Consider the following 14,845-nt stretch of genomic DNA (forward strand, 5'->3'; position numbering starts at 1 on the left):
CACAATATTAACAAAAAAATATTTTGGGACTACAGGGGCTCCATAGGATCACCTAAAAGAAAGATTATCATTTATATTATTGTTATTATTATTATTATACACATGGAGAGACAGGAAGTCACAATAAAATAAGAGCGATGAAATGAGTCCAAATATTAGAATAAAAAAGTACATTAGGTAAATTTTTTCTAACAGTTGTTTGAAACCAATAGTTATTTAATATTTGTTTAAGGGTTTAATATTTTTTGGGATGTATTTAAACGTCATTGTATTCTAAATGAGCCTCTGCCAGGCTCTCAGAGTGAGAGCTCTTCGTTTTCTGCCCCTCTCTGGTGCAGCAATGAACCCGAAGCTGTCACACAGAGCCCGAAGTCCCGCCCCTTTCACTGCTCCTCCTCCCTCGCGCTCACAGCGGGCCGCCCTGATTGGTCGAGACCAGCTGTGGGCGCACGCGGACCCACTCGTGATCGGCGGGAGTGGGCGTGCTCTGGAGACTCAGGGAGCCTCTGATTGGCTGTTTGATTTATCAGCGCGGATCACAACAAATATGGAGTGGAGTCGTTTCCGGGTTGGGAGGCGTTCTTACGTAGAACACAACAATCCAAAATAACCTCTTTAAAGATGCTCTTTGTCACAGGTTTAAAGGATGAATCTGACTGTGATGAAGCTGGAATATGTTTAAAACAAAACCTATAAAAAAATAATACAAATATATAAATTATATTAACAAGAAATAAACAGAGGAGCTGAATATTTTCTCCCTGAGTGCCATGAATCACATCTGTTGTCTAAAAACAATCTTGCTGTACTTTCTCCACACCAGCTTTTCAGTCTGAATTGTACATCTTACATTTCAAAAGCAGATTGTTATTTTTTGTCTACAGGTTCAGGACAAAATCAGCAAAAGTATACAGGGTGCAGCTTTGTACGGTGGCCCTGAAGGCCAATAGTAATCAATATTTCAAAAGCCCAAAATATATTTACAGAATATATACAGAAGGAAAAAAAATCTCACAGAACAAAAATAAATTTCACAGAACAAAAACAAACTTCATAGAACAAAAATACATTTCACAGAACAAAAATGATTTTTCACAGAAACAAAAATAAATTTCACAGAACAAAAATAAATTTCACAGAACAAAAATAAATTTCACAGAAACAAAAATAAATTTCACAGAACAAAAATAAATTTCACAGAACAAAAATAAATTTCACAGAACAAAAATAAATTTCACAGAACAAAAATAAATTTCAGATCACGGAACAGGAAAGGGTAGGACCATGGTACTTGTTTGTGATTGGCTAAACCCAAGTCTGTCCGCCATCAGTCATTTATCATTTCCTGTTCAAACTGGATATCGCAATAGCAGAGCTAGTGCGAAATTTCAAGTGTTTACCAGAATGGAAGAGGTATGGTGGCTGGGAGGTGCAATGCCAATTTACAAAGGATGAAATAGACATATACACACAATACAGAAAAAAATGGGTCTGTTTCAATCAACAAGCAGGAAAGAATGAGAAATTAATAAACAAAAATAAACAAACAAGTCAGAGGAAAAGAAAAGGGTCAAATAAAATGATGCTTTAGTCCAGGGCTATTCAATTAGATATTTGGTCCGGTTGGATTTTCAGACTAAGGACATGAGCTGGGCCGGACATTTTTAGCAGACAGTGAGAAAAGTTAACCTTTAAAAAGAAAAACAAATAGAGAAGATAACAAACAAGCTGGATGTTTATTAACATATTGCCACATCCAAAAGGGCATAAACAAAATAAAAGAGCAGCAGTTGTCAGTGTTAGTAAAAGATGTTTTTCTTGCCGGACCCAAGTCACTCGAAATCACTCAGGGGTTGCTTTCGGGCCGCATGTTGCCCGCAGGCCGCTAATTGAATAGGGCTGCCTCTAGTCAATTATCTATTTGCAACAAATAAGGATAGTGAAAATAAACAAATAAACACAAATTGGTTTTTTTTCAAAGAAGAAAAAAGGAAAATACAACTATATACTGTATCCTTGTTAGTTAATTACATTTCATGCATCCTAAGAAATACAAAGCTGGTAGGTGAATCTGGTGTATTTATTCTAGTATTCATGTTTTTATTTATTTATTTATTTATCTATTATTATAAATAAAGTTCATTTGTTTTTAAAATAAATATTTCCATTGTCTTTATTGTATTTACTATCTTTGATTGTGCTGCTGTGTTGTTTGAATGTGGAATCTTGATTAATAAATAATTATTGTATCTATTTTTTTTTTTTTTCTTTAATTATTTTATTCCTTTTTATTTCAATTTATTTTTGATAATATATAAAAAAGAAAAACAGGAACAGTCGTGTGGTGTTTTGTTGCTGCTCTGTCTGTATCCGGCCGGCAGGGGGCGCTGTGGGGTAAACTCGCTGAGGTCTCATCAGAGTCTCTTCCGGTGGTAACGGAACGTGGAGCTCTCCTTTCCCGAGTCGTCTGACGACCACAACGTGTGTCGACAAAATGGCTCTTTACAACTTTAAGAAGATTATGGTGGTTCCCACCGCGAAGGTAAGACCAGTTTAACTCCAGCAGGGTTTTAAAGGACTGTTGTTCCTGAGAGTGTCGACCTGAAGATCAGGGAGGAAGAAGAAGAGATAAAAACATGGAGGAACTCTGAGGGACAGAAAACCACACGTGCTGAGCTGCTGTACAGAGACAGAGCAGTGTTTTTATATTAAGGTGTTATTATTATTATTATTATTATTATTATGTGATTATTGATAACATGATATCAAACAGAGGAAGGGAAAATAAAGAAACAACCTGCTGTTCAGTCTGACTGCTGTCACAGTTTACATCAGCCCCGAGCTGTTCCACACCAAACTCCATTTAAAAACCTCACAGCTGAAGAGTCCTTCATGTTTAGAGCATCTGTATTCTATATGATAGAGCTTCTCTCATATTAATACAAAATCTAAAAAAAGATATATTGTATTTGTCTTTATTTAGTTTTTTTTATTTTATTGCAATTTATGCAGTCATATATATTTTATTTTTTTTATTTTAATTTTTTATTAGTTCATTTTTTAAAATTGTATTCCAATTTATTTTTGATCACTATATTTTTGTCATTTTTTAAAATGTGTCTTTATTTAGTTTTTATATTTTATTCCCATTTATTTTTGATTGTTGTATGTATATATATATATATATATGTATGTATATATATATATATATATATATATATATATATATATATATATATATATATATGTATGTATTATATTGCTTTAGTTAGTTTATTCCAATTTATTTGGATTATTTCATTTTTTGTATTTTTTTGTAGAAATGTGTCTTTAGTTACTTCTTAATTTTATTTAATTCCAATTTAGAAAAAGAAAAGAAAGGTACTTTATTGATCCCTAGGGGGAAATTCAATTTTTTCACTCATGCTATTTTGGACATGCTACACATACAGTTGTTTTTTTTTGGTATATACATACAAATGCACACACATGCAGTGAACATGCTTAGGGAGAGATGTCAGAGTGAGGATACTGCTGTCAACCAGCGCACCCAGAGGAGTTTATTTTTTAATATATATTCATTAATTAAAAAAATGTCTTGAGTTAGTATTTTATATTTATTCCAATTTATTTTGATAATTATATATTTTTGTATTTATTCTTATTTGTCTCAAGTTAGTTTTTCAAATTTTAATCCAATTTTTTTTTTATATTTATATGTATTTTTTATAAATGTGTCTTTAGTTAGTTTTAGTAACTTTATTCCAAGCTATTTTCTATTATTATATATATTTAAATGTGTCTTTAGTTTATTTTCTTTGATTCCATTTATTTTGTATTATATATTTATTTTTTAATTTGTCTTTAGTTATTTTAAGTTATTCCAATATACTGTTGATTGTTATTAAACATATATATCTATATATATTAAACATTTCTTTAGTTTTTTTTTTTATATGTTATTCCAATTTATTTTGGATTATTTAAAAAAAGGAAATAAATGGAAACAGCAGAGGAGTGTTTTGTTTCTGCGCTGTCCTTATTTGGCAGTCAGCGTGGAAGTCAAGTCACTGTACGCTTTATGTGTGTCACTTGTATGCTAGATTAACCACAGCTCATTTTAACAACAAATTAAATCAAAATGTTCACACGAGACATTAAAAAAAACATGAAAAGAGTCACAGACATTATAAGAATGTATTTTTAACTTTTTTAAACAAACACTACAAATCCTGAAAAGGGAAGACAGAAAAGTGAGTCAAACCGTCGTCACTGTCCCCGTCTTTAACACCCGTTTGTTCCCTCTCTGCAGGATTTCATCGACATCACTTTATCCAAAACACAAAGGAAGACTCCCACCGTGGTTCACAAGCATTACCAGATCCACAGAATCCGCCATTTTTACATGCGCAAGGTGAAGTTCACCCAGCAGAACTACCACGACCGCCTCACTCAGATCCTCACCGACTTCCCCAAGCTGGACGTAAGTGAGCATGCTCAGAAAAAGAACCTTCCTGTAGAGTGAGGATAATGTTTGACATGTTGAATGATGTGTTGTTTTCCTGCAGGACATCCATCCGTTCTACGCTGACCTGATGAACGTTCTGTACGACAAAGATCATTATAAGCTGGCTTTGGGGCAGATCAACATCGCCAAGAACTTGATCGATAAGTAAGTTTGTTTTAATGTTTTAGTTATGGTGATTCACATCGACGGAGCGAGTCTTAAACTCACCACAGAGCTCTATTTTAGGAATATGTGATGGTCTTACACAGGAGAGCTGAGCTTCATGAGTCCATATGGCCCTTAGATTTAATTTAGGTTTTGCGTGTATACATATATCTTATGTTTTCTGCAGGTACTTGTATTTAACAGAAGATTTAATCATGGTATCGATCATCTTAAACCTTTATTTAATGAAGATTTGAAATTTGATGCTTCAATAAGAAGGCCATGACATTTATTGTACCATCATCAGCAGGAACATGACAACAAACAGCAACATGTTTGATTTACAGGGATGATTCTCTTAGTTTTTCTTGCTCTGACTGATCCAAGAACTGGAAAACTTTGACAGCAAATGCTAATTGATGGATTTTGGGGTGTATTAAAGGTGACATATCACGCTTTTTTCATCAATATATATTGGTCTAAGAGGTCCCCAAAACATGTCTTTAAAGTTTATGCTCAAAAAAACACTTTGAAATCAGATTTTGGTCTGCCTGTAAACCCCTCTTCTTCAGCAGTCCTCAGAACACTCTGTTTTCCCTCTGACCACGCCCCCTCAGGAAGTGGATGTGCCTCGGCTCTCTAGCACGTTGATCTAATGTTTACATGTTGGCTGAATATACACGGCTGCTCAGAGATCACGTTACTTCAACCCTCTGAATCTGATCCAGAATCTGATCCTGACGGAGAGGCGCCTGCAGCAGGACCTTTCTGAACCATTGGTCACAGATTTAGTGTTTCTTGTTGTTTTATTTGTCAGTATGTCAACGTGTGTCTTGGTACACAGCTACGAACATGTAGCTATGTGGCTATGCTAACTAGTGCTAGCACTTTTCCATGATAAATAAAAATCATCCATTAGATCTTCAAATCTGCAGACGTGGGGAGTAAAACCGACCTTTGTGTTTATTAAGACAGCCTACAACTAGCATGCCTCCCTCCTAAGCTCCTTGTTAGCACACGTGTGTGCAGGTAATGAAAAACGGAGGAGGGGTTCAGTATTATTTTATACAGTCTATGGGCTGAACAAGCTCCGAGCTCTGACTCCGTGACAGACCGGATATTGTTGTGACGTAACAAAAACACGGAAGTCTGAAACGGCTGGTTTCACACACATTTACAGAAAGGTGGAGAAATCAGAACAGGGGCAGAATGGATTCTTTTCATTCTCGGGGGGTTTGTAGACAGGGACACAGATTTCAGGTAAAGAACCATTAAAAAGTCAATTTTGCATGATATGTCACCTTTAAGGTGCATCTAGACCAAAAGTATCTAGTATCTAGCTAGGGGAAATATTTGCTCCTAGGTAATCTCCATTTTGTGCCTCAACCCAGCTGCCCCGCTCTCTGCTCAGCTAGTGGTCGTGTGTAAATGAAGGTCCTGTTTTTAATGCAAACAAGATCATTTCCTGAAAGTACCAACCCCTAAAACTAAAAGACCATCAGCTTCGACAGGATATATTCAAGTCCAATCCCTCCTTCCTTCCCTCTCCTTTTCAAGGAGTAGTTCAGTTGTCCTGGGACTAAATTTGGACCCTGGTTCCTGCTATCGACACACGCACTGTTCTTCAAAAGGTTCCAATTCCTGGGAAAAGTCTCTGCTGTTGAAAAGCGTCTTTACTTCCCATCGGCACATTTTACTCAGAGAGCGGGATCAGGGAGGATCCAGGATTTCTTTCTACTACTTTCTACTAGTACTTGATATGACAGCTTAATTTATATATATATTTATATATTTATGTTTTTATAATTTGGAGCATTTTTGCCATAATTGAGAGACAGGAAATGTGCGTAAATGTAGTTAGTTTGTAAGTAATAAAGACAAGTTTGTGACAGTTTAAAGAACCAAAGAAGGAAACATGAATGTTTTTTATGAACCTCCTCAGTGTGGCCAAAGACTACGTGAGACTGATGAAGTATGGAGATTCTCTGTATCGGTGTAAACAGCTGAAGAGAGCCGCTCTGGGTCGGATGTGCACCATCCTGAAACGACAGAAGTCCAGTCTGGAGTATCTGGAACAAGGTAACGGATCTGAGTTCAGATGTACTGTTTTAAACACAAGCACGTCTTTTTCTGTCTTTGAATCTGTGGAAATAACTCCAGAGCATGTCCTCCACCTCTTCAACAGTTCGTCAGCATCTCTCCCGTTTGCCGTCCATCGACCCCAACACCAGGACCCTGCTTCTGTGTGGGTACCCCAACGTCGGCAAGTCCAGTTTCATCAACAAGGTGATTAAATCCTCATCGAGCGCTGTGTGAAGGCTGAGTTTGAGAGTCCTTGTCTGTGATGTCCTCTAACGATATGTTGGGAATGTTTGTCCGTATCAGGTGACCAGAGCAGATGTGGATGTCCAGCCCTACGCTTTCACCACCAAGTCTCTGTTTGTGGGTCACATGGACTACAGATACCTGCGCTGGCAGGTAAGCTGCTGCAGCTCTGACTGTTTCACATTAAACAAGTCTGTAAAGTCAAGCAATGATTATTAAACCTGCAGATCTCACTGCTTCACACTTTGATTCAACGATACCGTCCTCTCACATTCCTTATTCCACATTCAATTTAGTTTTCTAAAGGTGCATTTTGACCAAGAGTTCTGGGGTCTTTTAGCCCTCAGGACTACTGTACCCTGAACTAAAAGGTTCCTGTGCCCCCATTGTTGTCTGGGTTTCGACCGCGGGCTGAAGTCCCGGGTAGATTGTGTAAATCAGGCCAGTGACGTATGGAGGAAATAAAAAGTAAATGCACTACACCACCAGACCAGTAGAGGGCAGTAACACAAAGAGGAATGCCATTCATCACAGATGACACCATAGAAGCAGACGGACAGGCAGGTATCATTATGAGCAACACAACAGTTAGCCTGTTAGCATGAAGAGACTCAGCTGGCGCTGTTTTAGATGCTATATTTCATCACAGATGGAAAAAAAATGACTGTGAATGGTTTTGGAAAAATCTGAAAATAAAACATTTTGGAAAAAAAAATTTGCAAAAAAAAATTTTTGGAAAAAAAAAAATTGAAAATATTTTTTTGACAAAGAACATTTTTGAAAAATAAAATTAAACAAAAAAATTTGAAATTTTTGTTTTGTAAAAAAAAGATTTTTGAAAAAAAAAATTTGACAAAAAAGTTGACCTGGAGCCTGTTTTAGATGGTGCTATATTTCATCACAGATGGATTCACTGAATCAACACGTGAGAGGAGATAAGCGCGAGTAGCAAAGACGTTTCAACACGGCTTTAAAATCCTTTTGAACTCAAAAAGCCGTGGCAGAGATCGGCCGGTGTTTTGGTTTAAACAGCGACCCTGTTAACTGGAGACTCTCAGCCGGATGCATCCCTCATAAACGTCTTTAGACCATCATTAAATATCTGATGAGGATATTTTGAAATCTTAATAAAAACTAAACTAGTTTGCATTCCCAGGAACTCCCTCTGTGTTTCAACAGCTGTGTAAACTCCACAAACACTGACACGTTCAGCTGAAGGTCTCCAGTTTACAGGGTCACTTTTAAAACCATAACACCGCGAGGAGAGATGCATTCACGGTGGGCTGAGAGAAGACTACTGTTACAAGCTGCTAAATCAAGAGAATCACAGCTTCTTCTTTTGAAAAGTACACACACATACAAAAAAGATAGAACAAATAAAAACTAATGAAAGAAAGAGAAATCAAGAGAATCACAGATGGAAAAAACGATGACTGTGAATGGTTTTTGGAAAAATTTGACAAAAAAAAAAATTGACAAAAAAAATTTGACAAAAGAAAATTTTGACCCAAAAACTTTGGAAAAATAATTAGATTTTTTTTTTTCTTTTGAAAAAAAAATTGAATTTTTTTTTTTTGAAAAATTAAAATCTTGAAGAAAAAAAAAATGAAAAAAAAATTTTGAATTTTTTTTTGGCAAGAAACATTAAAAAAAAAAAATTGAATCACAGCTTCTTCTTTTGAAAAGTACACACACATACAAAAAAGATAGAACAAATAAAATCTAATGAAAGAAAGAGAAATCAAGAGAATCACAGATGTGTGTGATGTTATTGTGGACGGAGGGAGGAATAAAAGCACTGAGGTTAATCTACCAATCAGACACGTTCAGCATTGCAGGCCCCGCCCCCCGAAAGCCCCGCGACCTTAGAAAAGTACTACCCCCCTAGCAGGGGCTTTTTAGGGGGGAGATTATCTACCCCTGAACTAAATTTAGACCCTGGGTCCTGAAGTTGAAGCACACATGGTTCCTCAAAATCTCTGTAAGTTACCTATTCATCTGGTGTTTGAGCTTAGAACTGTGTGTGTGTGTGTGTAGGTGGTTGACACTCCGGGGATCCTGGACCACCCTCTGGAGGAGAGGAACACCATCGAGATGCAGGCCATCACGGCTCTGGCTCACCTGCGCGCGGCCATCCTCTACGTCATGGATGTGTCCGAGCAGTGCGGTCACACCATGCAGGAGCAGCTGGAGCTCTTCAACAGCATCCGGCCGCTGTTCGCCAACAAGGTGAGACGTCAGAAGTGTGACGGCGGGTTGAAACGGACGGGGTGGAATCAGGATGTGATGTAGAGCGTGGAAGCCGTGCTCACTCGTTTGAGAACATGGGATTAAAGACGTGTTTGTGTGTCTCTCTCCTGCAGCCTCTCATCATCGTTGCCAACAAATGCGACGTGAAGAAGATCACCGAGCTGTCCGAGGAGAACCAGGTGAGGGATTTACAGTCTTGGTCCAAACTCAAGGAGCCACGTGAATCTAACTCTGACTTCTAAGTGTTGAATTGGTTCGTTTTCTTTGACTCTTGTGTTTTGTCTGTCAGAAAATCTTTGCAGACCTCACCACTGAGGGAATCTCTGTGATCGAGACCAGCACCCTGACCGAGGAGGGCGTCATGCAAGTCAAAACTGAGGTGAGGTGCAGGAAGCGTGATGTCAGCGGTCCTTGAATCTTGTGTTAACAGGATTGTATTATACCTAAAGTGCATCAGCCAGTCTGATGAGCTTTAAGTATAATTCTTTAGGCTTAGCTATAGAATAAAATAACTCTTTATTATTACTACAACAGGGACGTTTGATTTGTTACAGCAGAAATGAAAAAAATATTTAATGGGAAAAATTGCTGAGTAACACTCGCCACAATAATTAATAGAAATTAATAATAATAATAATAATTTATGAGACTTGTGCATTTCTAGGGACTAAAATTGTATTTACATGAAGAGCAAAACAATACTAAAATAATATTAATAAATAAAACAAAAAAATACATAAATAAAACAAGAACATTAAATAATTAAATATAAATAAAAAATACAAAAACCACAAAATATTAAAATAAATAAAAAAGACCTAATAAAAGAAAAACAAATGCATAAACAGATTTAACTAAAAATAAGCAAATGAATAAAAAAATAAACAAATGAATGCATCAAAATTAAAATGAGTAAATAAGATAAATAAATAAAACAATGAAAATAATAAAGTAAAATAAAGATTAAAAAAACACAAAAATATACAATAAAACAAAGATTAATACAACAAAAATAAATATGTAAATTAAACTAAAAACAAGCAAATAAAAATAAAAAAAGGAGTTATACAATGAGAAAAAATAATAATTAAAATAAACAAAAATAAAACAAGTTTAGTTAGAGAGGGGAGGACTAGAGGTCAGGTGTTTTGAGCATTTAATACTCTTAAATAGAAAAATAAAATACTCTCTTACTAAAGTATTTGGTTACTGCAGCTCTGATGTTGTCTGTTTTATTTTGTTAAGTTTATCCTCAGTAAATTGTCTCCCAGCTGTCACAGCTGATATCTCCGTGTGCGCACAGGAAGCATGTTTGATCAGACGTGTTGTGGCTCATTTTTTTTCAGGCCTGCGACCGCCTCCTCGCCGATCGCGTGGAGAACAAGATGAAGGGCAAGAAGGTCCATGATGTCCTCAACCGGCTCCACCTGGCCATGCCCGCCAAGAGAGATGAGAAGGTCGGTTCATTCACTGACTCAGCCCTCCTCAGTTTTTCATCACCGCACACTTTGCTGATGATTACCTTCCTTCATTGTTTACCTCAGGACAGACCGCCGTTCATCCCAGAGGGAGCCATGATGCGCAAGAAGGCGATGGAGGTGGACGCACCCAAACGAAAGCTGGTATGTTTTTTACTCTAACGATGAGGAGGCAAAGGGGATTTAATTCTAAGGACACGTGTGACACTTTCAACAGCTTTCTGAAAAAACCTTCCCTTGTTCTTTCAGGAGAGAGATCTGGAGATGGAGCTTGGTGACGACTACATTCTGGACCTGCAGAGTAAGACGTGTTTCCACCTCATGGCTGAGTCTGAAGTGAAGTTTTGTGCTGTGCTGATGTCGTTTTCTTTTGTCATGTGAAGAATACTGGGATCTGATGAACGCCGAGGAGAAGCACGATAAGGTCCCAGAGGTGTGGGAGGGCCACAACATCGCAGATTACATCGATCCAGACATCATGATGGTTAGTGTCTGCTCTCATCCTTTCAACATACGTCTGTTCAGAAAGTTATTATCCCCTTACTGCCCTATTTTGATGAGGACAGATGAGGATTTTCTGTCATTTCCAGGATACCTTTTAGTTTTATTTGAATCTCAGCTAGGATTACCTGATGTGGTTATCCCTCATCTCAACGTCTCAAGCTTTTGATTGCGTCCCTCACAGAAACTGGAGGATCTGGAGAAGGAAGAGGAGCTGAAGGAGCGAGCCGGGGAGTACGACTCGGACGATGAGAGCGAGGACGAAGAGATGCAGGAGATCCGCGTTCTGGCCAAACAGATCCGGGAGAAGAAGCAGCTCCTGGTCGTCCAATCCAAGGACAAGGACATACACGGGCCTCGCATGCCCAGAACCGCCACCAAGGTGAGAGGAGCCGGGCTGCCGTCATTGGTTGATGTTATTTTATGGAGTTACTTTACATTCTTTCTAACTCCACCTCTGACTACTTCAGGTTGAAAGGAAGAAGCTGGAGAAGGAGATGGGTTCTCTCGGTCTGGACATGACTGACAAGGATGAGGTGAGTTTCTCCTTCAGCACATCGACTCTGGACTTGAGTTTATTATGAGTCCTGTGTTGAAATGTCATGAGACAATTCTGCATAGACACATTTACCTTACCTTTTTTTCCCTGCTCTGCATCGGCTTCACATTTCAGCCCTGGAGGTTTGCAGCTCACTCATCAGTGTTTTTTCCTCTCTTCCTCTCAGAGCCACTACGCTCAACAAGCCCGGCGGTCCCGCAGCATCACTCAGAAGCGTAAACGTGAAGTTTCAGTCACCCCCACCTCCAAAACCCGCAGCCAGAGCGCCTCCCGTCCACCTCGGGACCAGTCCGGAGTACGGGACCCAAAAGTAAGTGATGCCGCCTGAACCCTGCGTTCATTTACAAAATGTTCTCGGGGATATTACCGAGCCGTCTTTGTATGCCTCATATTCTCCGTCCACCTCAAATGTGATCTTTCTGCAATTAACTTTCTTAGCATTGTACATTTTGGCAGCATGATGTTAGGCTTACATTCCAGTGGCCTGTTGCACCAGCTCTGCATAAGTCCTAAGTTAGGGTGTTAAGTCCTCACGTTAAACAAGTTAGTTTGTAACTTAAGTTGTGTTGTTGTTTGGTTTCAACATGGAAACGTAAGGTTCATCTTAACTAGCAGACGTCCAAACTAACCAAAATATTGTCGCATATGACGTTTTCACTCGGTTTGGCCAATCAGTGAACAACTTTTTTTCTTGATCGGGTGTTTAAGTTCTAACTCCCGTTAGCCACATTGCCTCTAAACAAGCTAACGGCTAATCATAAATGGCGTTAATCGACAAACTGCAACATAAAGGTAAAATATGACAAAGCATGTTGATAGTTAATCTATAGTGTAAAATCACAACAGTGGCTACGTTTACATGAGACTTTTAATTCCTCTTTAATTCAGAATAAAAATTAAATCCTCCTTTAAAAAGATTTAAAATGACCTTCATTCTGAATGAAAATGACCATTCTGAATTAAACTTAAATCTGAAGTAAGTGTCTGGTTTATTCTGATTTTAAATCTGAATTGAATAATTCCTCGATCATGTATACGTTCATTCCACTTTAGATTAAATCTGGTCGCTCTGCGCATGCTCGTTCCCTTGTCCTGTCACGATGACGCACATATTCTTTTTAAAGCTGTAGCGTCTACTTGCACTTATTGTTTGGTCTTCCATGTTGTAACCGAAAATAAAAGAAGCAGGAACTGGAGTCTGTTTTCTTTCCGGTAGACGTAAATATGTCACGCGCGCCCCTGTCCAATCAGAACCCTTCCCAACCCCCAGACCTTAAGAGGAATAAAGACCATTAAAAGTGTTTTCCATGTAAACCTCAATTCAGAATTACTATTTCCATGTAAACGTGAAGGAGAAAACTTTAATTCAGAATGATTTAATTCTGAATAATTAATTCAGAATTTAAAAACATCATGTAAACGTGGCCAGTGACATCTAGTGGTGAAATCTTGAACTCCAACATACGGTACGTTAATATAAAGGTACTCTAATGTTGTGCAGATGGACCATAATTAACCCGTCTGTTACAGAGGACTTCACTCAGAGTGAGGATTCAAATTTAAGGTGTAACTTATGCTAACGTTGGAACTATCTCAGCTGGTGCAACGCACAAGCGTTAGCAGAGAGTAAACTCCATCCTGAATTAGAAATTATGTTCAAACTAGGCTACATTTGAACTCTTGCACAGCCGGTCCAACCCAGTGCCGATCCTGAGAGTAAACCTGAAGTTAATTCCCGTGTCTTCCCTTTTCGCTCCTCAGATGGCGAGAAAGGCAAAGAAGATGATGAAGAACTCCCAGAAAGACATGAACCGTCTCGGCAAGAAGGGAGAGGCTGACCGACACGTGTTTGACCTCAAACCCAAACACCTGCTGGCCGGGAAGAGGAAGTCGGGCACCAATGATCGCAGATAGAAACTGCTTTCTCTGGACTGATGGACACACTGATGGAAAGAGAGGAGATTGTATACTGGGCTATGTTATCTGCATTTCCCTTACAGTAGAAACATGAATGGTCTTTTTACACCAAGGAACTCTGGTCATCGTCATCTCGGACAAAGGTTTTTTGGAGGTTAGGTCAGAAAAAAAGACTTAAAAAAAAAACCTCTGACTTTGTTCTCTGAATTCAGAGATAAAGTCTGAGTTTAAAATCTAAAAGTCTTTTTTCTTTTTTAACTGGGCTAACTTAAAAAAATGCTTTCATGAGCCCTCGTCCTCTAATGTACCTCTGTGGACGTAAAACAGCTGTGTGATGGTTTGTGTCTTCTGTTTCTGCCTTTACCAGGATCAAACTTGGACCATGATTAACAAACAGCCTGTCAATGTGTTATTTAAGCATTTATATAAACTGCTACACACCTTTTTAAATCTTGGTATAAACAGTCTCTATGTGGCTCCAGAAATGTTGGGTTAACTTTGGATAAAGTGATGATTATGATGAATCCTTTACAAGACTCCCTTTGGGAAACATCATAAACCAGGGAGAGGAATAAATAAACACCTACTCAATCAACCTTCTCTTCTTATTCCTCTCTACTAGGGACGTGCTTGTCTGGATAAGGACCAACATGTCTGCGTCTGTTCTTCCTTTAATCGCAGCACTAAAGCGTCCTCTAAGCAAAGAGGTTGAGACGGACCATGGAGTGAAAACAATGAAAAGTACACTCTTAGAGTCTGTCAACACGTTTCACTGACATCTATTCAGATCCTCTGCACTGTCTGTACTTGATCCACATTATAAAGATCATTTCTTGGATGTGGGAATAAAGCAGCGTGCATGAGAAATGATCCAGGCCGTGATAGATGCGGAGTACCCGCTTGGAGACAGAGAACAGAGCGCAGAAAAAAAGGACTGATCTCTCTGAGCCAGATTAGGGGGACGCACCCTCGTGGTCTGATATGTTCAATGAGATCCTTGATTTTAGTGAGGTTAGTACACAGTCCTTTCGGTCAAGAATTTACCTTTCGGTGCATCCCCACTCTCTCCATAAGATAATACTTTATTGATCACCCGGTGGAATTTGGTTCTTGCAGCAACACGGATATAAGCACACAAGGAGA

The 14,845-nt window shown here is 38.4% G+C and overlaps 1 protein-coding gene across 1 annotated transcript; it reads left to right on the top strand.

Annotated features, from left to right (window-relative positions):
• Positions 1–2,449: 2,449 nt before the first annotated feature.
• On the top strand, positions 2,450–14,297 carry gtpbp4 (GTP binding protein 4). Its single transcript, XM_034702740.1, has 17 exons — positions 2,450–2,542; positions 4,313–4,483; positions 4,569–4,672; positions 6,615–6,751; positions 6,858–6,958; positions 7,058–7,150; positions 9,035–9,226; positions 9,361–9,426; positions 9,537–9,626; positions 10,594–10,704; positions 10,792–10,869; positions 10,975–11,026; positions 11,109–11,209; positions 11,411–11,608; positions 11,697–11,762; positions 11,952–12,095; positions 13,547–14,297. The coding sequence occupies exons 1-17, from the start codon at positions 2,495–2,497 to the stop codon at positions 13,697–13,699; spliced, it is 1,905 nt and encodes a 634-aa protein (XP_034558631.1). The 5' UTR covers positions 2,450–2,494; the 3' UTR covers positions 13,700–14,297.
• Positions 14,298–14,845: the final 548 nt, after the last annotated feature.

Source organism: Notolabrus celidotus, chromosome 15 (assembly GCF_009762535.1).
Source record: "Notolabrus celidotus isolate fNotCel1 chromosome 15, fNotCel1.pri, whole genome shotgun sequence".
NCBI classification, from domain to species: domain Eukaryota; kingdom Metazoa; phylum Chordata; class Actinopteri; order Labriformes; family Labridae; genus Notolabrus; species Notolabrus celidotus.